At 43.9% G+C, this 25,482-nt stretch overlaps 1 protein-coding gene across 4 annotated transcripts in view; it reads left to right on the forward strand.

Annotated features, from left to right (window-relative positions):
• The window catches only part of LOC110537148 (nipped-B-like protein B), a 71,998-nt gene that overhangs the window by 15,702 nt on the left and 30,814 nt on the right, over positions 1-25,482 (forward strand). For all 4 annotated transcript variants that reach the window (XM_036937140.2, XM_036937139.2, XM_021622959.3 and 1 more), the window contains exon 4: positions 42-142. In XM_036937140.2, the coding sequence (XP_036793035.2) occupies positions 42-142 (101 nt within the window). The remainder of the gene's footprint in view (positions 1-41; positions 143-25,482) is intronic.

A 25,482-nucleotide genomic window follows, 5' to 3' on the forward strand; every position in this document is an offset into this window, starting at 1 on the left:
GAGCCACAGTTGCATTAGTTGATTCCCCCCTCCCATTGCAGAGAGCTGAAGGACAACCTGGGCAGTGATGACCCGGAGGGAGACGTGCCTGTGCTGCTGCAGACAGTGCTGTCTAGGAACCCCAACATCTTCAGGGAGAAAAGTAAGTTAGCCCAATACTGGGTTCAGGATGGTAAGGAGAGAGTGCCTCTGACTCTGCATTGGAGCACAGTGTATGGCCTAACACAGCGCTGACTGTGTCTCTGCCTCTTAGGGCCTTGATTTGTTATCCTCAGTAACATTTTCTGGGTCTAATGTGTTTTGTGAGTCAAAACTGCTTCTTGAGGCGTTGCAAGGCAAGCTTTGCTGTCTTTATCATTATCATAGAGTTGGTGCCGTACTTGTAGCTTGAAGAGAGTTTGTAGTGGATTTAGTTGGCATCTTGATTGCCTTGAGTATACTTGATAGACATTTAATTGCTTTGTAAAATATAGCACTGTTGGGCAGTAGGGTTGGACGATGTCAACCTTTAACCTATCGTGATTATGTACTCATAAAGCATTGTGATATACGATGGTATGGCCCCTTATTGGCCAACCAAAATGTATATAAAATATAAAAGAAACATCTGCTAAAACCACCATTGGGCTAATAGCACGAAATCGGATGGTACCATTTAGGGCTGGGAATTGCCAGGGACCTCACTATATGATTTTGTCATGATACTTAGATGCCGATATGTATTGCAAATGTCACGATTCTAAACTCAGCAAAAAAAGAAACATCCCTTTTTCAGGACCCTGTCTTTCAAAGATAATTTGTAAAAATCCAAATAACTTCATAGATCTTCATTGTAAAGGGTTTAAACACTGTTTCCCATGCTTGTTCAATGAACCATAAACAATTAATGAACATGCACCTGTGGAACGGTTGTTAAAGACACTAACAGTTTACAGACAGTAGGCAATTAAGGTCACAGTTATGAAAGTTTAGGACACTAAAGAGGCCTTTCTACTGACTCTGAAAAACACCAAAAGCCCAGGATCCCTGCTCATCTGCGTGAACGTGCTTTAGGCATGCTGCAAGGAGGCATGAGGACTGCAGATGTGGTCAGGGCAAGAAATTGCAATGTCCGTACAGTGAGACGCCTAAGACAGCGCTACAGGGAGGCAGGAAGACAGCTGATCGTCCTCGCAGTGGCAGACCACATGTAACAACACCTGCACAGGATCGGTACATCACACCTGCGGGACAGGTACAGGATGGCAACAACAACTACCCGAGTTACACTAGGAACGCACAATCCATCCATCAGTGCTCAGACTGTCCGCAATAGGCTGAGAGAGGCTGGAAGGGGGATTGTAGCCTTACCAGACATCACTGACAACAACGCCACCTATGGACACAAACCCACAGTTGCTGGACCAGACAGGACTGGCAAAAAGTTCTCTCACTGATGAGTCGTGGTTTTGTCTCACCGGGAGTGGTGGTCGGATTCACGTTTATCGTCGACGGAATGAGCGTTACACCGAGGCCTGTACTCTGTGGAGTGGTATTGATTTGGAGGTGGAAGGTCCATCATGGTCTGTGGCGGTGTGTCACAACATCATCACCGCTGTGCGTTACAGGGAAGACATCCTCTTCCCTCATGTGGTATCCTTCCTGCAGGCTCATCCTGAAATGACCCTCCAGCATGACAATGCCACCAGCCAATACTGCTCATTCTGTGAGTGATTCCCTACAAGACAGGAATGTCAGTGTTCTGCCATGACTAGCGAAGAGCCTGGATCTCAATCCCATTGAGCACATCTGGGACCTGTTGGATCAGAGGATGAGGGCTGGGGCCATTCCCCCCAGAAATGTCTGGGAACTTGCAGGTGCCTTGGTGGAAGAGTGGGGTAACATCTCACAGCAAGGACAGGCAAATCTGGTGCAGTCCACGAGGGATGCACTGCAGTGCTTAATGCAGCTGGTGGCCACACCAGATACTGACTTACTTTTGATTTTGACCCCCCCCCCCTTTTGTTCAGGGACACATTATTCAATTTCTGTTCGTATGTCTCAGTTGTTGAATCTTATGTTCATACAAATATTTACATGTTAAGTTTGCTGAAAATAAACGCAGTTGACAGTGAAAGGACGTTTATTTTTTTGCTGAGTTTATATGTATTGCGGTTTTATAGTAATTTGATGTTCCAAACATTGCTAATGATATGTCTGCTGCAGAGAGACGAGAGCATGAGAAAATTAGTTTTGATCAATCATTGAATTGAAAGTCCTGAAAACATGTTGGCTCACTATTTAGAAAGAAGATGGAGAAAAATCTATAGGATGAAAAATACTGGAGTTTCAGTGCAGGTACAGCCAACTAGCACTAGCTAATGTTAAAGTAAAACGATTTATATATATAATATATACTTTCAGTATCAATATATATATATTTTTTACCTCTCACTACAACAACTGGAAGAATCATGATGAAAGATAATGTTGTTGAAAGCCTAGGCAGAGCCACATGATGGAGCAAAGTAACAGTCAACAAACAGTAGAGTAGTGAGTTAGGTTTTATATCTACCGTCTTCAGATCTAGATAATGGCTTCATTTGCCTCATCCTCCTGTCTTAAAGGTGTGTAGCATAAATGTAATCAAATTTAACATATGGATTTGCATTAGTATATGAATTAAAAGTCCCAATGCAAAGTTACACCTCACTTTTCATTTCTCGAGTTATGACATAACTGTTCAGAATTCCGAAGACATGTCGGAAAATGTTTTTCCGAGGTCTGGTGTAATATGGAGGACCCGACAAGCCACCCTATTCCCTATAACGTAAACTCCAACAGCAATAACTTCAAATGAAACCAATTTTCAGCCAAGTTACCATCAAATACTTGAATTTATTGTAACAAATCAATGTGCAAGTTTGCTAGCCAACTAACGTTAGTCCTAGTAGTCTGCTAACGTTAGCCCTACTAGCCTGCTAACGTTAGCTAGCCCTACTAGCCTGAGTCAGCAAATTGCTATCAACACCTAGTTTACAGCTACATTCAAGTAAACTAATGTTTTGTAAAAACATAACGTCATCTAACCAGTTATCAAAGATTATTAGCTGGCTAAGATAAGTGCATATAGCTATTTAGCTAACTAGCTATTAGCCTATCCAGCCACCAAACCTGCTAACAACTGTAGACCAGATAGAACACAACTAACATAACACAAACGGCAGATCAAAAGCAAAGAGAGAGCAGAGACTTAGAGATTGATGTCTGGAGCCCAATCGAAGGTAAAACCATTAAAATAGTGCAGGCTGAGTTGGCTACCAAAGCGAGGAGAGGCTGGCGCTTCACCGGGCCGAGGGAGAGTCAGTGAGGGAAGTCATATAGCTATAATGAGAAAAATCCCAAGTAGATTTGATGTCAGCCATCTAGTGCGCTAGCACTAAGCCAAGGTGGAAAATGTTACAAAACTTGCATAGCCTACTTCACAGAGAACATGTCAAAGTTGACAAAACAAAAAGAACAGACAAGGTACTACATACACAATTAGAGCAAGTAGCTATGATTTTCTTTCGTTTTGAGCCCAACCGTGCTAACAGGTTCCCACTAGATAACACAGCCACAAAGTCTGAAACGCATGAGGATGCTAACGTTGGCCAGCTTGAGCTAGCAAATGAACTAACATATGACGTTGAGAAATAGCACTTTGTGGGTAGTTCAGAAGATATCCGGAAATAAGTTAAGAAATATCTAATAACTCCAAAACATAACTATGTTTGTAGTTATATCAAATCCAATCAAATTGTATTTCTTACATGCGCTGATTACAACACGTGTAGATTTTTACCGTGAAATGCTTTCTTACAAGCCCTTAACCAACAATGCAGTTCAAGTAATAGAGTTAAGAAAATATTTACTAAATAAACTTTTATTGGTTACATACACATATTTAGCAGATGTTATTGCGGGTGTAGCGAAAAGCTTGTACCACTAAAGTAAAATAAAAATAACAATAACGAGTCTATATACAGGGGGTACCGGGTCAGTATGCGGGAGTACAGGTTAGTCGAGGTAATTTGTACATGTAGGTAGGGATAAAGTGACTATGCAGAGATAATAAACAGCGAGTAGCAGCTGTGTAAAAACAAAGGGGAGTCAATGTAAATAGTCCGGGTGGCCATTTGATGAACTGTTCAGCAGTCTTATGGCTTGGTGGTAGAAGCTGTTAAGGAGCCTTTTGGACCTAGACTTGGTGCTCCGGTACTGCTTGCAGTGAGGTAGCAGAGAGAACAGTCTATGACTTGGGTGACTGGAGTCTTTGTCAATTTTTTGGGCCTTCCTCTGATACCTCCTAGTATATAGGTCCTGGATGGCAGGAAGCCTGGCTGTACTGGGCCGTACACACTACCCTCCGTAGCGCCTTACGGTCTGATCCCGAGCAGTTGCCATACCAGGCCCAAAAAATGCAACCAGTCAGGATGCTCATGATGGTAGAACTTTTTGAGGATCTGGGGACCCGTGCCAAATCTTTTCAGTCTCCTGAAAGGGAAAAGGTGTTGTCGTGCCCTCTTCACAACTTTCTTGGTGTGTTTGGACCATGATAGTTTGTTGGTGATGTGGACACCAAGGAACTTGAAACTCTCGACCCGCTCCACTATAGCGCCGACAATGTTAGTGGGGGCCTGTTCGGCCCTCCTTTACCTGTAGTCCACGATCAGCTCCTTGGTCTTTCTCACATTAAGGTAATCACATTATGACCACAACTAAGTTACCACGTCTTTGACCACACTGTGTGCTATTGCTTGTTCTACTTCTCATAAAGTTGTGATTGAAAATACCGTAGGCCTATAGATTTGTCATTGTTCTTTTTGAAAGTGGCAACTTTAGGACAACAGTACAGTTTTTGGGAAATAGGCTAATGTTCATAACTTTCATTTGTCCTAAAGCTTTTATGATAGGCCTAGTCGGAGGCTGCTGAGGAGAGGACGGTTCATAATAATGGCCGGAACGGAGTACAATGGAATGGCATCAAACACATGGATACCACCGATTCCACTCCAGATATTACCACAAGCCAGTCCTCCCCAATTAAGGTGCCACCAACCTCCTGTGGTAGGAGGATAGGTTATCAGCCTAAGTTTTTAAACAGCTAGACACAAGATAGTTCAGTGTCCGTAAAAAATAAATGAATAGCCTAGCTTTACGCTATAGGCAAAGGCCCATGCATCCAACATTAGAGAGATAAACAATATTTTCTGATTGAACATTTTGTGCTGCTTTGTTGGAATTCTTTGCTCTGTCTACTAAACATGAAAGAGTAGGCTATATTCCTTGGCCAAGTCAAATCAAATGGTGATTGGGACAAAAAGGGAAATTAAGCTTTTAAAATAACAAGCCGGAGAACAGACTGTCCACTGCAAAAGGCCCATCATCATCTGACATTGGAGAGGTGAGAGCGAGAGAAAAAATAGGTTATTTCCATGTAAAAGGGCCCATGAGCATGTGAAGTTAAAAGGAGCACGTCAAATGAAAGCTAATAGTGTATATTTTGGAAAATGAAGGCATAGATGCATGTTTTAACATGCATGTTTTTCCATTTTAAAAATTAGGCTAAAGTAAAGGCTTTGATTTCTGGATAAACAGATGGAAAAGGGGTCTTAGAAAACATCTACCAGAAAAGTTATTAAAAGGTATCACAAATGCATCAAAACACAATGATGTTGACATAAAGACCCCTGCCAACTAATATCAACACATATTTAGTTTTGGAGAAATTGTTTACCATCTGTAAGTTTAACGCTGCAATATGTAACTTTTTGGGCGACCTGACCAAATTCATATATCTTTAAGGTATTTTCTCTCCCTGATGAGGATAGAGGACAATGAAGTAACAAGTAATGGTAGACCTATCAAATACTGATATCAATTTTGTTGATTAATTATTAAGTGATTGGTAACGGACTTCCAAGTTTCAATCTGTATAGGAATTACTGCCACTGAATTGGCTACAATGGGAAATCACAATAGTCACTAATCACAGTTGGGTCATCTGCTACTGTCCTCCCTTCCGCTGGCATACTGTTATGTTCAGCTCAAAACTGTTTTCTTTCTTTCTGTTGTCTGGTGGTCAAACCAAATGTGTTAAAACAGTCTGAGTCTGGACAACCCCTCCCCCGCTCTTTCTATGCCTCTCACGCTCAAGTTAATGTCACCTCTCCCAGCTCTTACTGACACCTACCCATGAGCCCCCTCTCTTTCCATTTACTCTAACCAGCATCCTCACCCACTGAACACTGACCGACACCGGACGTCCATAGACTTTGAAAAGTAGTTTACATTTGGTCAGTCCACCCTGGTCTTGATGTTACAGTCCACAGACGGACAGGACTGGACCAAATCTGAACCTATCATAGACTTATGTTTCACATTTTTGGATAGCACAGTGAATAGTAGAGCACAGTACAATACAACACAGTACTGTACCGTGTGTGGAGTACAATACAATACAGTAGAGTATAGTATATTGTACTGTACTGAACTATACTCTACTGCACTGGTTCTCAACTTGTTTTGCCTCACAAAAATTATCGGAAAATACAATCTGTAAAACAATTTTTAATGCTATATTGATAGTAAATGTAGCAATTAAATGACAAGGGAACATTCCCACCTCTTTCATTGTCAATAATAACATTTTGCCCATATTCTTGATGAAGAATGTTAGTAAGCTCACTGGTTTGAGACCACAAAATTAGCACTGCTAATAGCTCAATATTGAAAATACTGTGATTGAAGATTTTTAATGATTTGAAAAACTAAATTCATTATCATTTATACACACTTTCTACCTTAATTTGTTTAAGTTCGGACTGGAGAATTTATTAATTGTAAAAAAAAAATCTAATATATGTATGTGTGTATATTTATATATTTCTTTACTCGGACACCCTCGATCCATTCAAGGCCTCAGTTGCGAACCACCAGTTGAGAATCACTGCTCTACTGTGCTCTGATGTCCAAACTTGTGGAACATGAGTAGTTGCATAATTATGCATTTCTGTTTAGTGTTTAGACCCATGATGTACTGTTATTCCGTTACTGGGTGTAAATCCACTTCACTTACTGTAGTTGAATAACAAAAATATATTTTTTAACTCAAGGAGTCATGTCATAGCTGACCCCATTCTTTCTGCAGACATCTTTGAATCTTAATTCGGAGTAGGGCTGAGCGGTATACAGTATTTTACCATATACTGGTATTTATGCACGGACCGGTTTGAGTTTTTACTTTACCTTCTATAACGGTATTTGACTGTTTGGTTTGTTAAATGTGATACGCCGTGTGTAACTTTCCACACAGATCTAGTCCCGCCTGCTGTCACTCAAGGATTGCATTTGTTGTTGCTTGACCACGAGACACTTTCGTTCAGTCTTCATGGTCAATGCAGCACATGCAACAATGTTGATAACAACAATGTTGTTTCCACTTTGATCTTAACATAAATCCACAAGCGTTCTATAATCACAATATTAGTTTGTGTTTCTCACATCTGCAAACAGCTAGTTTGTATTTTCTTAGCAAGTTACACCAAATCGTGTTGGTTCCTACCCGGTCACAATAACTTGTCCATGGCATTTTCATTTGTTGTCATGTTAAACAACACTGTATTCAAAGTGCCCACTATATTTATAATTTAACTATATAATTATAATAAACATTCTATTTCCATGATTCCAAAGTTCACTCAAGTGTTTTGATCTAAATCGCAATATTTGGTTAAAATAAGGCCTAGTATTTTTGCCCATATCATGGCAGTGTGGAAATGATCTCAAATGAGTGCACGAAATGCAGAAATTGATGGAAATGCAGGAAATTATTTTAGGTTGAAGTTGAATTGAACAGCATAAAACAATCCGAATGGAGAAAGACCCATTTGAAATCATTTAGAATATATGTATTGACACCCTAGGGTCACGCACTACTCATAAAGCAAATGTAGAACTTTTATTAATCAAAAGCATAAAATACCGTCAACAGTTTGAAAAATACCATGATATGATATTTTGGACATATCGCCCTGCCCTAATTCGGAGCAGATATTTAAAGAGTTTTGGGGAAATGTGGTTTTACTGTAATTTTGTTACCAAAGTTTGCATCTGCACAGTTCTTCCACTAAATTCGTTTTTGTAAATGTGTCTGTGGAAATTGTTTAAAGTAGTCCTTGTGCATAGAGTTGTATGGTTTGTTGAACTTTGAAATCAATCTTTTTTTGTTTGGCATACATTTTAAAGTGGAAAAAAACGGAGTCAAATCGTAATTCCGTTATCGTGGACTTTTGGCCTCCTATCTGACATTCAACTTTGGTGCTCTCCGCTCTGTCTACAATCTACATTGTTCTCTTGCATTATGTTAATAGTCTACCTACCACATATTTATTGAAATAGGCTATGGCAAATAGAAATAGGCCATATGGTATGTCGTCTGGCTCTGCGATGCCCTAACGTGCTAGCTTTACTGCACGGTATCAGTCAAGATCTAATAAGCTAAACTATCATCTGTCACATCACAATGTCGTCACCATCGACAATGACTATCAAGCATCGTTGATTTACGATTCTGTTGTAATATTGCCCAACCCTATTGGACAGTGCAATAAGTGATTTCAGACAGCGATACAAGTGGTCCTGAGAGCTGGAGAGAATCTGGTGACAAACTGGTGTCTTTTTGCTGGTGCTATGGGAGAATAGTTTTGTCAGCACTGGTTGCTGGTGGTGGGGGGGAATTGTGTATGCACAGACAGTTGAGGCTGGTGCTAGCAGTGTTTTCCATAAGCGCTGGCTGTCGATAAGACTCATTGTCAGCCAGCCACTTTTTCCACTTCATAAAATAACAAGGCAACAGTAAACATGTTGTGCCCCACAAATTATGAAGCCCGTCCCCCTTGGGCCATTTAGTGGAATTTTTTTAAATGCAGGATCTTTTTGGCAAGACTCATCGTTTACCGAAGTGTTGGCAAAATCGAGCCAGTGTTGTCTGAGACATTGTGTGGGTTAGCTACACTCATCCCTGAGTATGTGTGCCAAATGTAATCACCCTGAATGAACCTTTCTGGGATATGTGTGACTGTACCGTCCCACCTCGCCAACAGCCAGTGATATTACAGGGCGACAAATTCAAAACAACAGAAATCTCATAATTAAAATTTCTCAAACATACAAGTATTTTACACCATTTTAGAGATAAACTTGTTGTAAATCCAGCCACAGTGTCTGATTTCAAAAAAGGCTTTATGATGAAAGCACACCAAACGATTATGTTAGGTCAGTACCTAGTCACAGGAAAACACAGCCATTTTTCCAGCCAAAGAGAGGAGTCACAAAAAGCATAAATAGAGATAAAATTAATTACTAACCTTTGATGATCTTCATCAGATGACACTCATAGAACTTCATGTTACACAATACATATCAATACATCTATGTTTTGTTCGATAAAGCTCATATTTATATCCAAAAATCTCAGTTTACATCGGCGCGTTACATTCAGTAATGTTTTGCTTCCAAAACATCCGGTGATTTTGCAGAGCCACATCAATTTACAGAAATACTCATCATAAATGTTGATGAAAATACTTAAAAAATTGCTTTGCCGAAAAAGCACACCATGCAATAATCTGAGTACAGTGCTCAGACAACAAAACAAGCCATACAGATATCCGCCATGTTGTGGAGTCAACAGAAGTAAGAAATAGCATTATAAATATTCACTTACCTTTTGATGATCTTCATCAGAATGCACTTCCAGGAATCCCAGTTCCACATTACATTTTGATTTGTTCGATAAAGTCCATGATTTATGTCCAAATACCTCCTTTTTGTTAGCGCGTTTAGTACACAATCCAAACTCACGAGGCGCGGGCAAGTCCAGGCGAAAGTTCAGACGAAAAGTCTTATTACAGTTTGTAGAAACATGTCAAACGAAGTATAGAATAAATCTTTAGGATGTTTTTATCATAAATCTTCAATAATGTTTCAACCGGAGAATTCCTTTGTCTGTAGAAATGCAATGGAACGCAGGTCGCTCTCACGTGAGAGTGCGTGATCAGCTCGTGGCACTCTGCCAGACTCCTGACTCAAATCAGCTCTCATTCCCCCCTCCTTCACAGTAGAAGCCTCAAACAAGGTTCTAAAGACTGTTGACATCTAGTGGAAGCCTTAGGAAGTGCAACATGACCCCATAGACACTGTATATTCGATAGGCAATGACTTGAAAAACTACAAACCTCAGATTTCCCACTTCCTGGTTGGATTTTTTCTCAGGTTTTTGCCTGCCATATGAGTTTTATGTTATACTCACAGAAATCATTCAAACAGTTTTAGAAACATCAGAGTGTTTTCTATCCAAATATACTAATAATATGCATATATTAGCAACTGGGCCTGAGTAGCAGGCAGTTTACTCTGGGCACCTTATTCATCCAAGCTACTCAATACTGCCCCCCAGTCCCAAAGAAGTTAAACAGATCAAGAGATATAAACATGTACCATTATATCGCCACCGTGTGGACGATATGATTGTTCTTGCATATGTTGGGTCTTGACAGTGTTTGCAACTTGTGTACCAATGGTCGGTTACAATACACATGTCCTTGACTGATTTATGTGCTAGACCACGTGAATGTTTATTGGTCAATAGAAGCCATGTTGTTTTAGAAAATATTGCGTTGACAGAGTGCGAGACCTTTGGCCATAGATGCCACATAAGTTTCATGCAGATCGGTCATTCAGTGCCAGAAGTGTAGCTTTTTAAGTGTTTTTCATAAAATTCAAAATTATGGGTCCCAGATGCACATTTGTTCCTTGTGAGGACCTACGGTGCATTCGGAAAGTATTCAGACCCCTTGATCCTTTCCACATTTTGTTACGTTACAGCCTTATTCTAAAATGGATTACAAACATTTTTCCATCATCAATCTACGCACAATACCCCATAATGGCAAAGCAAAAACACGTTTTCAGCAATTTTAGCAAATGTAATTTAAAAAAAACAACGGAAATATCACATTTACATAATTATTCAGACCCTTTACTCAGTACTTTGTTGAAGCACATTTGGCAGTGATTAAACCCTTGAGTCTTATTGGGTATGACGCTATGAGCTTGGCACACCTGTATTTGGGGAGTTTCTCCCATTCTTCTCTGCAGATCCTCTCAAGCTCTGTCAGGTTGGATGGGGAGCATCGCTGCACAGCTATTTTCAGGTCTCTCCAAGATGTTCGATTGGGTTCAAGTCTTGGCTCTGGCTGGACCATTCAAGGACATTCAGAGACTTGTCCCTAAGCCACTCCCGTGTTGTCTTGGCTGTGTGCTTAGGGTTGTTTTCCTGGGGGGGGGGGGGGTGCTCTCCCTGCAGTCTGTTCCTCAAATATTTTTTGACCTGAAATAACAGAAAGAATAAGAAGAGAAAGGGGGGGACAAAGAGGATCTACTTTCACATTTAAATATTATTGTTTCCTCATGGCTTGTTTTTTTCTCTGACATGCACTGTCAACTGTGGGACCTTATATAGACAGGTGTGTGCCTTCCCAAATCACGTTCAATCAATTGAATTTACCACAGTTGGACTCCAACTCCAGTTGGAGTTCAATGATGATCAATGGAACCAGGATGCATCTGAGCTCAAGTTTGAGTCTCATAGCTAAGAGTCTGAATATCAAATCAAATCAATTTTATTTATATAGCCCTTCGTACATCAGCTGATATCTCAAAGTGCTGTACAGAAACCTAGCCTAAAACCCCAAACAGCAAGCAATGCAGGTGTAGAAGCACAGTGGCTAGAAAAAACTCCCTAGAAAGGCCAAAACCTAGGAAGAAACCTAGAGAGGAACCAGGCTATGTGGGATGGCCAGTCCTCTTCTGGCTGTGCCGGGTGGAGATAATAACAGAACATGGCCAAGATGTTCAAATGTTCATAAATGGCCAGCATGGTCGAATAATAATAAGGCAGAACAGTTGAAACTGGAGCAGCAGCACGGTCAGGTGGACTGGGGACAGCAAGGAGTCATCATGTCAGGTATTCCTGGGGCATGGTCCTAGGGCTCAGGTCCTCCGAGAGAGAGAAGGAAAGAGAGAATTAGAGAGAGCATATGTGGGATGGCCAGTCCTCTTCTGGCTGTGCCGGGTGGAGATTATAACAGAACATGGCCAAGATGTTCAAATGTTCATAAATGACCAGCATGGTCGAATAATAATAAGGCAGAACAGTTGAAACTGGAGCAGCAGCACGGCCAGGTGGACTGGGGACAGCAAGGAGTCATCATGTCAGGTAGTCCTGGGGCATGGTCCTAGGGCTCAGGTCCTCCGAGAGAGAGAAAGAAAGAGAGAAGGAGAGAATTAGAGAACGCACACTTAGATTCACACAGGACACTGAATAGGACAGGAGAAGTACTCCAGATATAGCAAACTGACCCTAGCCCCCCGACACATAAACTACTGCAGCATAAATACTGGAGGCTGAGACAGGAGGGGTCAGGAGACACTGTGGCCCCATCCGAGGACACCCCCGGACAGGGCCAAACAGGAAGGATATAACCCCACCCACTTTGCCAAAGCACAGCCCCCACACCACTAGAGGGATATCTTCAACCACCAACTTACCATCCTGAGACAAGGCTGAGTATAGCCCACAAAGACCTCCGCCACGGCACAACCCAGGGGGGGGGGGCAACCCAGACAGGATGACCACATCAGTGAATCAACCCACTCAGGTGACGCACCCCCTCCAGTGACGGCATGAGAGAGCCCCAGTAAGCCAGTGACTCAGCCCCTGTAATAGGGTTAGAGGCAGAGAATCCCAGTGGAAAGAGGGGAACCGGCCAGGCAGAGACAGCAAGGGCGGTTCGTTGCTCCAGAGCCATTCCGTTCACCTTCCCACTCCTGGGCCAGACTACACTCAATCATATGACCCACTGAAGAGATCAGTCTTCAGTAGAGACTTAAAGGTTGAGACCGAGTTTGCGTCTCTGACATGGGTAGGCAGACCGTTCCATAAAAATGGAGCTCTATAGGAGAAAGCCCTGCCTCCAGCTGTTTGATTAGAAATTCTAGGGACAATTAGGAGGCCTGCGTCTTGTGACCGTAGCGTACGTGTAGGTATGTACGGCAGGACCAAATCAGAGAGATAGGTAGGAGCAAGCCCATGTTGTGCTTTGTAGGTTAGCAGTAAAACCTTGAAATCAGCCCTTGCTTTGACAGGAAGCCAATGTAGAGAGGCTAGCACTGGAGTAATATAATACATTTTTTTGGTTCTAGTCAGGATTCTAGCAGCCGTATTTAGCACTAACTGAAGTTTATTTAGTGCTTTATCCGGGTAGCCGGAAAGAAGAGCATTGCAGTTGTTACGGTGCGTGAATGAGGACCCAAAAGCGAATTAACTTAAACAGAGCTTCAGAGCTTAAACAGACAATTCCTGCTCGTGTCTGCCTAGCATCGCTCCCTGGATCCCGACGGCTGAGTGGAGAGGATCCGAAGTCGCTGGGTCCATTCTTGGTCGGATTCTTCTGTTACGGTGCGTGAATGAGGACCCAAAAGCGAATTAACTTAAACAGAGCTTCTTTAATTACCAAACATAGGTAGGCTCAGACGGACCGGCAGATTCCGACAGGACAAGACAAGGTTACAGCAAACATGACGACAGTCTGGTTCAGGCATGAAACACAACAAACAAGAATCCGACAAGGACAGGAGCAGAAACAGAGAGAGATATAGGGACCTAATCAGAGGGAAAAAGGGAACAGGTGGGAAAAGGGGTGACGAGGTGGTTAGGAGGAGACAAGGCACAGCTGGGGGAAAGAGGGGGAGAAAAGGTAACCTAACAACGACCAGCAGAGGGAGACAGGGTGAAGGGAAAGGACAGAGACAAGACACAACATGACAGTACATGACAGTACCCCCCCACTCACCGAGCGCCTCCTGGCGCACTTGAGGAGGAAACCTGGCGGCAACGGAGGAAATCCTCGATCAGCGCACGGTCCAGCACGTCCCGAGAGGGAACCCAACTCCTCTCCTCAGGACCGTACCCCTCCCAATCTACGAGGTACTGGTGACCACGGCCCCGAGGACGCATGTCCAAAATTCTACGGACCCTGTAGATGGGTGCGCCCTCGACAAGGATGGGGGGGGGGGGGGGAAGACGAGCGGGGGCGCGAAGGACGGGCTTGATGCAGGAGACATGGAAGACCGGGTGGACGCGACGAAGGTATCGCGGAAGAAGAAGTCGAACTGCGACAGGATTAATGACCCGAGAAATACGGAACGGACCAATGAACCGCGGGGTCAACTTGCGAGAAGCCGTCTTAAGGGGAAGGTTCTGAGTGGAGAGCCAAACTCTCTGACCGCGACAATATCTAGGACTCTTAGTTCTACGCTTATTAGCAGCCCTCACAGTCTGCGTCCTATAACGGCAAAGTGCAGACCTGACCCTCTTCCAGGTGCGCTCGCAACGTTGGACAAAAGCCTGAGCGGAGGGGACGCTGGACTCGGCGAACTGAGATGAGAACAGCGGAGGCTGGTACCCGAGGCTACTCTGAAAAGGAGATAGCCCGGTCGCAGACGAAGGAAGCGAGTTGTGGGCGTATTCTGCCCAGGGGAGCTGTTCTGACCAAGACGCAGGGTTGCGAAAAGAAAGACTGCGTAAGATGCGACCAATAGTCTGATTGGCCCGTTCTGCTTGACCGTTAGACTGGGGGTGAAAGCCGGAAGAGAGACTGACGGAGGCCCCAATCAAACGGCAAAACTCCCTCCAAAATTGAGACGTGAATTGCGGACCTCTGTCCGAAACGACGTCTGACGGAAGGCCATGAATTCTGAAAACATTCTCGATGATGATTTGTGCCGTCTCTTTAGCAGAAGGAAGCTTAGCAAGGGGAATGAAATGAGCCGCCTTAGAGAACCTATCGACAACCGTAAGAATAACAGTCTTCCCCGCTGACGAAGGCAGTCCGGTGACAAAATCTAAGGCGATGTGAGACCACGGTCGAGAGGGAATAGGAAGCGGCCTGAGACGGCCGGCAGGAGGAGAGTTACCGGACTTAGTCTGCGCGCAGACCGAACAAGCAGCCACGAAACGACGCGTGTCATGCTCCCGGGTGGGCCACCAAAAACGCTGGCGAATGGAAGCAAGCGTACCCCGAACGCCAGGGTGGCCGGCTAACTTGGCAGAGTGAGCCCACTGAAGAACGGCCAGACGAGTAGGAACGGGAACGAAAAGAAGGTTCCTAGGACAAGCGCGCGGCGACGGAGTGTGAGTGAGCGCTTGCTTTACCTGCCTCTCAATTCCCCAGACAGTCAACCCGACAACACGCCCCTCAGGGAGAATCCCCTCGGGGTCAGTGGAGGCTACTGAAGAACTGAAGAGACGAGACAAAGCATCAGGCTTGGTGTTCTTAGAGCCCGGACGATAAGAAATCACGAACTCGAAACGAGCGAAAAACAGCGCCCAACGCGCCTGACGCGCATTAAGTCGTTTGGCAGAACGGATGTACTCAAGGTTCCTATGGTCAGTCCAAACGACAAAAGGAACGGTCGCCCCCTCCAACCACTGTCGCCATTCGCCTAGGGCTAACCGGATGGCGAGCAGTTCGCGGTTACCCACATCATAGTTACGTTCCGACGGCGACAGGCGATGAGAAAAATACGCGCATGGGTGGACCTTGTCGTCAGAGAGGGAGCGCTGAGAAAGAATGGCTCCCACGCCCACCTCTGACGCGTCAACCTCGACAACGAACTGTCTAGAGACGTCAGGTGTAACAAGGATAGGAGCGGATGTAAAACGATTCTTGAGGAGATCAAAAGCTCCCTGGGCGGAAACGGACCACTTAAAGCACGTCTTGACAGAAGTAAGGGCTGTGAGAGGAGCTGCCACCTGACCGAAATTACGGATGAAACGACGATAGAAGTTCGCGAAGCCGAGAAAGCGCTGCAGCTCGACGCGTGACTTAGGGACGGGCCAATCAATGACAGCTTGGACCTTAGCGGGATCCATCTTAATGCCTTCAGCGGAAATAACAGAACCGAGAAATGTGACGGAGGAGGCATGAAAAGTGCACTTCTCAGCCTTCACAAAAAGACAATTCTCTAAAAGGCGCTGGAGGACACGTCGAACGTGCTGAACATGAATCTGGAGTGACGGTGAAAAAATCAGGATATCGTCAAGGTAAACGAAAACAAAGATGTTCAGCATGTCTCTCAGGACATCATTGACTAATGCCTGAAAGACAGCTGGAGCGTTAGCGAGGCCGAAAGGAAGAACCCGGTATTCAAAGTGCCCTAACGGAGTGTTAAACGCCGTCTTCCACTCGTCCCCCTCCCTGATGCGCACGAGATGGTAAGCGTTACGAAGGTCCAACTTAGTGAAAAACCTGGCTCCCTGCAGGATCTCGAAGGCTGAAGACATAAGAGGAAGCGGATAACGATTCTTCACTGTTATGTCATTCAGCCCTCGATAATCTATGCAGGGGCGCAGAGACCCGTCCTTCTTCTTGACAAAAAAAAACCCCGCTCCGGCGGGAGAGGAGGAGGGGACTATGGTACCGGCGTCAAGAGCTACAGACAAATAATCTTCGAGAGCCTTACGTTCGGGAGCCGACAGAGAGTATAGTCTACCCCGGGGGGGGGTGGTTCCCGGAAGGAGATCAATACTACAATCATACGACCGGTGTGGAGGAAGAGAGGTGGCCCTGGACCGACTGAACACCGTGCGCAGATCGTGATATTCCTCCGGCACCCCTGTCAAATCACCAGGCTCCTCCTGTGAAGAAGAGACAGAGGAAACAGGAGGGATAGCAGACATTAAACATTTCACATGACAAGAGACGTTCCAGGAGAGGATAGAATTACTAGACCAATTAATGGAAGGATTATGACAAACTAGCCAGGGATGGCCCAAAACAACAGGTGTAAAAGGTGAACGAAAAATTAAAAAAGAAATGGTTTCACTATGATTACCAGAAACAGTGAGGGTTAAAGGTAGCGTCTCCCGCTGAATCCTGGGGAGAGGACTACCATCCAGGGCGAACAAGGCCGTGGGCTCCTTTAACTGTCTGAGAGGAATGTCATGTTCCCGAGCCCAGGTCTCGTCCATAAAACAGCCCTCCGCCCCAGAGTCTATTAAGGCACTGCAGGAAGCTGACGAACCGGTCCAGCGTAGGTGGACCGACAAGGTAGTGCAGGATCTTGAAGGAGAGACAGGAGTAGTAGCGCTCACCAGTAGCCCTCCGCTTACTGATGAGCTCTGGCCTTTTACTGGACATGAAGTGACAAAATGACCAGCAGAACCGCAATAGAGACAGAGGCGGTTGGTGATTCTCCGTTCCCTCTCTTTAGTCGAGATGCGGATACCTCCCAGCTGCATGGGCTCAGCACCCGAGCCGGCAGAGGAAGATGGTAGTGATGCGGAGAGGGGGGCAACGGAGAACGCAAGCTCCTTTCCACGAGCTCGGTGACGAAGATCAACCCGTCGCTCAATGCGAATAGCGAGTTCAATCAAGGAATCCACGCTGGAAGGAACCTCCCGGGAGAGAATCTCATCCTTTACCTCTGCGCGGAGACCCTCCAGAAAACGAGCGAGCAAAGCCGGCTCGTTCCAGCCACTGGAGGCGGCAAGAGTGCGAAACTCAATAGAGTAGTCTGTTATGGATCGATTACCTTGACATAGGGAAGACAGGGCCCTGGAAGCCTCCTCCCCAAAAACAGATCGATCAAAAACCCGTATCATCTCCTCCTTAAAGTCCTGATACTGGTTAGTACACTCAGCCCTTGCCTCCCAGATTGCCGTGCCCCACTCACGAGCCCGTCCAATAAGGAGAGATATGACGTAGGCGACACGAGCAGTGCTCCTGGAGAAAGTGTAGGGCTGGAGAGAAAACACAATATCACACTGGGTGAGGAACGAGCGGCATTCAGTGGGCTCCCCAGAGTAACACGGCGGGTTATTGATTCTGGGCTCCGGAGATTCGAAAGCCCTGGAAGTGGCCGGTGGATCGAGGCGGAGATGGTGAACCTGTTCTGTGAGGTTGGAGACTTGGGTGGCCAGGGTCTCAACGGCATGTCGAGCAGCAGACAATTCCTGCTCGTGTCTGCCTAGCATCGCTCCCTGGATCCCGACGGCTGAGTGGAGAGGATCCGAAGTCGCTGGGTCCATTCTTGGTCGGATTCTTCTGTTACGGTGCGTGAATGAGGACCCAAAAGCGAATTAACTTAAACAGAGCTTCTTTAATTACCAAACATAGGTAGGCTCAGACGGACCGGCAGATTCCGACAGGACAAGACAAGGTTACAGCAAACATGACGACAGTCTGGTTCAGGCATGAAACACAACAAACAAGAATCCGACAAGGACAGGAGCAGAAACAGAGAGAGATATAGGGACCTAATCAGAGGGAAAAAGGGAACAGGTGGGAAAAGGGGTGACGAGGTGGTTAGGAGGAGACAAGGCACAGCTGGGGGAAAGAGGGGGAGAAAAGGTAACCTAACAACGACCAGCAGAGGGAGACAGGGTGAAGGGAAAGGACAGAGACAAGACACAACATGACAGTACATGACAGCAGTAGTCTAACCTAGAAGTGACAAAAGCATGGATTAATTTTTCTGCATCATTTTTGGACAGAAAGTTTCTGATTTTTGCAATGTTATGTAGATGGAAAAAGCTGTCCTTGAAATGGTCTTGATATGTTCTTCAAAAGAGAGATCAGGGTCCAGAGTAACGCCGAGGTCCTTCACAGTTTTATTTGAGACGACTGTACAACCATTAAGATTAATTGTCAGATTCAACAGAAGATCTCTTTGTTTCTTGGGACCTAGAACAAGCATCTCTGTTTTGTCCGAGTTTAAAAGAAGAAAGTTTGCAGCCATCCACTTCCTTATGTCTGAAACACATGCTTCTAGCAAGGGCAATTTTGGGGCTTCACCATGTTTCATTGAAATGTACAGCTGTGTGTCATCCGCATAGCAGTGAAAGTTAATATTATGTTTTCGAATAACATCCCCAAGAGGTAAAATAGATATATAGTGAAAACAATAGTGGTCCTAAAACGGAACCTTGAGGAACACCGACATTTACAGTTGATTTGTCAGAGGACAAACCATTCACAGAGACAAACTGATATCTTTCCGACAGAAAATATCTAAACCAGGCCAGAACTTGTCCGTGTAGACCAATTTGGGTTTCCAATCTCTCCAAAAGAATGTGGTGATCGATGGTATCAAAAGCAGCACTAAGGTCTAGGAGCATGAGGACAGATGCAGAGCCTCGGTCCGATGCCATTAAAATGTAATTTACCACCTTCACAAGTGCTTTCTCAGTGCTATGATGGGGTCTAAAACCAGACTGAAGCATTTCGTATACATTGTTTGTCTTCTGGAAGGCAGTGAGTTGTTGCGCAACAGCCTTTTTACAAAATGTTTGAGAGGAATGGAAGATTCGATATAGGCCGATAGTTTTTTATATTTTCTGGGTCAAGGTTTGGCTTTTTCAAGAGAGGCTTTATTACTGCCACTTTTAGTGAGTTTGGTACACATCCGGTGGATATGTACCAAACGGGGTGAGTGGAGTGACCTTTCAAAGTTTGCATTTTTCAAAGTTTGCATTTTGTTATAGTGTTATAGCGCCACATCTGGCCAATCGCTGTAATTTTGTAAATGCTAGATCTCTATAGCAAGACTCAACATTCACCCAAGTTTCACTAATGGAAATACGCTATTTCTGTTTTTTATTTTTTTATTTATACATTTACATTATGAGGTGTTGTGTGTAGATTTATGAGAATTTTTAAATCCATTTTAGAATAAAAATGTGGAAAAGTGGAAGGGGTCTGAATACTTTCTGAATGCATTGTATGTACCGAATTTCATGGCTTTAGGTCAAACGGGGTGAGTGGAGTGACCTTTCAAAGTTTGCATTTTGTTATAGTGTTATAGCGCCACATCTGGCCAATCGCTGTAATTTTGTAAATGCTAGATCTCTATGGCAAGACTCAACATTCACCCAAGTTTCACTAAAATCGGGCCAGTGCTATCAGATATTTCACATGCATCTAATGCCCTGTACACATCGTGATGCATTTCATGATGCAATACATTATTTTCACAGAGTCTTGCCCAGCTACTGAACGGACAAGTGTTTATTTATTTTTATTTCACCTTTATTTAAGCAGGTCGGCCAGTTGAGAACCAGTTTTCATTTACAACTGCGACCTGGTCAAGATAAAGCAAAGCAGTGCGACAAAAAACAACACAGAGGGATAAGCAAACGTACAGTCAATAACACAATAGAAAAATATATGTACAGTGTGTGCAAATGTAGTAAGATTAGGGAGGTAAGGCCATAGTGGCGAAGAAATTACAATTTAGCATGAACACTGGAGTGATAGATGTGCAGATGATGATGATGTGCAAGTAGAGATACTGGGGTGTGAAAGAGCAACAAAAAAATAAATAACAATATAGGGATGAGGTAGTTGGGTGTGCTATTTACAGATGGGCTATGTACAGGTACGGTGATCGGTAGGCTGCTCTGACAGCTGATGCTTAAAGTTAGTGAGGGAGATATAAGTCTCCAGCTTCAGTGATTTTTACAATTCGTTCCAGTCATTGGCAGCAGAGAACTGGAAGGAAAGGCGGCCAAAGTGGGTGTTGGCTTTGGGGATGACCAGTGAAATGTGCAGTTGAAGTCGGAAATTTACATACACCTTAGCCAAACACATTTAAACTCAGCTTCACAATTCCTGACATTTAATCCTAGTTAAAATTCCCTGTCTTAGGTCAGGTAGGATCACAGCTTTATTTTAAGAATGTGAAATGTCAGACTGATAGTAGAGAGAGTGATTTATTTCAGCTTTTATTTCTTTCATCACATTCCCAGTGGGTCAGAAGTTTACAAACACTCAATTAGCATTTGGTAGCATTGCCTTTAAATTGTTTAATTTGGGTCAAGTGTTTCGGGTAGCCTTACACAAACCCACAATAAGTTGGGTGAATTTTGGACCATTCCTCCTGACAGAGCTGGTGTAAATGAGTCAGGTTTGTAGGCCTCCTTGCTCGCACACGCTTTTTCAGTTCTGCCCACAATTTTTCTATGGGATTGAGGTCAGGGCTTTGTGATGGTCACTCCAATACCTTGACTTTGTTGTCCTTAAGCCATTTTGCCACAACTTTGGAAGTATGCTTGGGGTCATTGTCCATTTGGAAGACACATTTGCGACCCTGCTTGAACTTGAACTGATGTCTTGTGATGTTGCTTCAATATATCTACATCATTTTCCTCCTCATGACACCATCTATTTTGTGAAGTGCACCAGTCCCTCCTGCAGCAAAGCACCCCCACAACATGATGCTGCCACTCACTCCCGTGCTTCACGGTTGGGATGGTGTTCTTCAGCTTGCAAGCCTCCCCTTTTTCCTCCAAACATAACGATGGTCATTATGGCCAAACTGTTATATTTTTTGTTTTTCCAAAAAGTATGATCTTTGTCCCCATGTGCAGTTTGCAAACCGTAGTCTGGCTTTTTTTGGAGCAGTGGCTTCTTCCTTGCTGAGAGGCCTTTCAGGTTCTGTCGATATAGGACTCGTTCTACTGTGGATATAGATATAGAGACTTTTGTACCGGTTTCCTCCAGCATCTTCACAAGGTCCTTTGCTGTTCTGGGATTGATTTACACTTTTCGCACCAAAGAACGTTCATCTCTAGGAGACTGAACGCGTCTCCTTCCTGAGCGGTATAACGGCTGCGTGGTCCCATGGTGTTTATACTTTCGTACTATGGTTTGTACAGATGAATGTGGTACCTTCAGGCGTTTGGAAATTCCTCCCAAGGATGAACCAGACTTGTGGAGGTCAACAAATCTTGGCTGATTTCTTTTGATTTTCCCATGATGTCAAGCAGAGGCACTGAGTTTGAAGGTAGGCCTTGAAATACATCCACAGGTACACCTCCAATTGACTAAAATTATGTCAATTAGCCTATCAGAAGCTTCTAATGTCATGACATCATTTTCTGGAATTTTCCAAGTTGTGTAAAGGCACAGTCAACTTAGTGTATGTAAACTTCTGACCACTGCAATTGTGATACAGTGAAATAATATGTTTCTAAACAATTGTTGGAAAAATTACTTGTGTCATGCACAAGGTAGATGTCCTAACCGACTTGCCAAAACTATAGTTTGTTAACAACAAATTTGTGGAGTGGTTGAAAAACGAGTTTTATTGACTCCAACTTGCTGGAGCTTGTGCTAATGGTGGGTGTTGCCATGGTGACCAGTGAGCTGAGATATGACAAGGCTTTACCTAGCAAAGACTTATAGATGATCTGGAGCCCCTGGGTTTGGCGACAAATATGTAGCGAGGGCCAGCCAATGAGAGCATACAGGTTGCAGTGGTGGGTAGTATATGGGGCTTTGGTGACAAAACGGATGGCACTGTGATAGACTACATCCATTTTGCTGAGTAGAGTGTTGGAGGCTATTTTGTAAATGACATCGCTGAAGTCAAGGATCGGTTGGATGGTCAGTTTTACGAGGCTATGTTTGGCAGCATGAGTGAAGGTGGCTTTGTTGCGAAATAGGAAGCCGATTCTAGATTTACATTTGGATTGGAGATGCTTAATGTGACTCTGGAAGGAGCTTGTGCTAAGTCTACAGTCTAACCAGACACCTAGGTATTTGTAGTTGTCCACATATTCTAAGTCAGAGCTGTCCAAATTAGGGATGCTAGTTGGGCGGGCGGGTACGGGCAGCAATCGGTTGAAGGGCATGCATTTAGTTTTACTAGCATTTAAGAGCACTTGGAGGCCATGGAAGGATTGTTTTATGGCATTGAAGCTCATTTGGAGGTTTGTTAACACAGTGTCCAAGGAAGGGCCAGATGTATACATAATGGTGTTTTCTGCATAGATGTGGATCAGAGAATCACCAGCTGCAAGAGTGATATCATTGATGTATACAGAGAAAAGAGTCGGCCCGAGAGTCGGCCTGAGAATTGAACCCCTATAGAGACTGCCAGGGGTCTGGACAACAGGCCCTCCGATTTGACACACTGAACTCTATCGGAGAAGTAGTTGGTGAACCAGGCGAGACAGTCATTTGAGAAGCCAAGGCTTTTGAGTCTGCTGATAAGAATGTAATGATTGACAGAGTCAAAAGCCTTGTCCTGGTCAATGAAAATGGTTGCACAGTACTGTCTTTTATCAATGGAGGTTATAATAGCGTTTAGGACCTTGAGCGTGGCTGAGGTGCACCCGTGACCAGCTCAGAAACTAGATTGGATATAGGTCTACAACAGTTTGGGTCTAGAGTGTCTCCCCCTTTTGAAGAGGGGGATGACCGCGGCAGCTTTCTAATCTTTAGGGATCTCAGACGATACAAAGAGAGGTTGAACAGGCTAGTATTAGGGGTTGCAACAATTTTGGCAGATCATTTTAGAGAGTGTCCAGATTGTCCAGCCCAGCTGATTTGTAGGGATGCAGGTTTTGCAGCTCTTTCAGAACATCAGCTATCTGGATTTGGGTGAAGGAGAAGTGGGGGGAAGGGGCTTGGGCGTGTTGCTGCGGGGAGTGCAGAGCTGTTGGTAGGGGTTAGAGGTCAACCAATTAATTAGGACCGATTTCAAGTTCATAACAATCGGTAATCAGCATTTTTGGATGCCGATTATGGCTAATTACATTGCAATCCATGAGGAGACTGCTTGGCAGGCTTGACCACCTGTTACCCGAGTGCAGCAAGGAGCCAAGGTAGGTGCTTGATAGCATTAAACTTATAAAAAACAATCCATCTTAACATAATGACTCGTTTACTACACATGGTTGATGGTATTACTAGTTTAACTAGCTTGTCCTGCATTGCATATAGTCAATGCGGTGCCTGTTAATTTATCATTGAATCACAGCCTACTTCGCCAAACGGGTGATGCATTAACAAAAGCGCATTCTTGTCAGGGGAAATGCAGCAGTTTTGGCCATCTGGCTCGTTGCGAACTGTGTGACGACCATTTCTTCCTAACAAAGACCGTAATTAATTTGCCAGAATTCTACATAATTATGATATAACATTGAAGGTTATATGAAATACAAATGGTATAGAGAGAAATAGTCCTATAATTCCTATAGTAACTACAACCTAAAACTTCTTAACTGGGAATATTGAAGAATCATGTTAAAAGCAACCATCAGCTTTCATATGTTCTCATGTTCTGAGCAAGGAACTTAAACATGACCTTTTTTTACATGGCAATTATTGCGTTTTTACTTTCTTCTCCATCTGCATTTTTTAAACCAAAGTGAACATGTTTCATTATTTGAGACTAAATGTATTTTATTTATCAGTTATATTAAGTTAAAATAAAAGTGTTCATTCAGTATTGTTGTAATTGTCATTATTACAAATATATATATAAAAATCGTCTGATTAATTGGTATTGTCTTTTTTTTGTCCTCCAATAATCGGTTTCGGCGTTGAAAAATCATAATCGGTCGACCTCTAGTAGGGATAGCCAGGTGGAAAGCATGGCCAGCCATAGAAAAATGCTTATTGAAATGATCAATTATTGTGGATTTATCGGGGGTGACAGTGTTTCCTAGCCACAGTGCAGTGGGCAGCTGGGAGGAGGTGCTCTTATTCTCCATGGACTTTACGGTGTCCCAAAACTTTTTGGAATTGATGCTCCAGGATGCTATTTTCTGTTTGAAAAAGCTATCCTTAGCTTTCCTAACTGACTGTGTATATTGGCTCCCGACTTCCCTGAAAAGTTGCATATCGCGAGGGCTATTCAATGCTAATGTAGTATGCCACAGGATGTTTTTGTGCTGGTCAAGGGCAGTCAAGTCTGGAGTGAACCAAGGGCTATATCTGTTCTTAGTTCTACATTCTACAACAACCAGGCATCCTTTACTGACGGGATGAGGTCAGTATCCTTCCAGGATAGGTGTAGTGTTTGTAACGCAAGATGGAGGAGACCCTGTCTCACGTCAGATCACATTTTTGGGGGGAGATTGCGAAATATGACCTTTTCATTCAAGACAGGATAAATATATTGTTTCCGGTGATAATAAAACAGAGTGGATTTTGTTTTTGCCACAATACATTAAGTTGAAAGAGTAGACTACTAGTTTTTCTGACTAGATTACTTATCTACAGCCTTCCCTCAAAGTCCCTCTCACAGTGATTGATTGACAGATCTGAAACCATATCGACTCTGTGACTCACAAACATCCTGCTCCTCCCCTGACAATCCCACCCACAGTGATTTGATTGACAGGCCAAATCGTTAAAGGGATAATTCACCCAAATTACCCAGCTTGGAATTCCCTGGCTGGCTACTTTTTCGATTTGGATGGCTACTCCATGTACTTAATGGAAAAACACTGTGCCGGTAGGGATCCACTCTGTACTGTACTGTGCTGAGATTGGGATACAGAGCCAGACTGAATCCTCTGAAGGTGTTAAAGCTTCTTGGAACCTC

Source organism: Oncorhynchus mykiss, chromosome 12 (assembly GCF_057628025.1).
Source record: "Oncorhynchus mykiss isolate SJ-2025 chromosome 12, ASM5762802v1, whole genome shotgun sequence".
Classification (NCBI taxonomy): domain Eukaryota; kingdom Metazoa; phylum Chordata; class Actinopteri; order Salmoniformes; family Salmonidae; genus Oncorhynchus; species Oncorhynchus mykiss.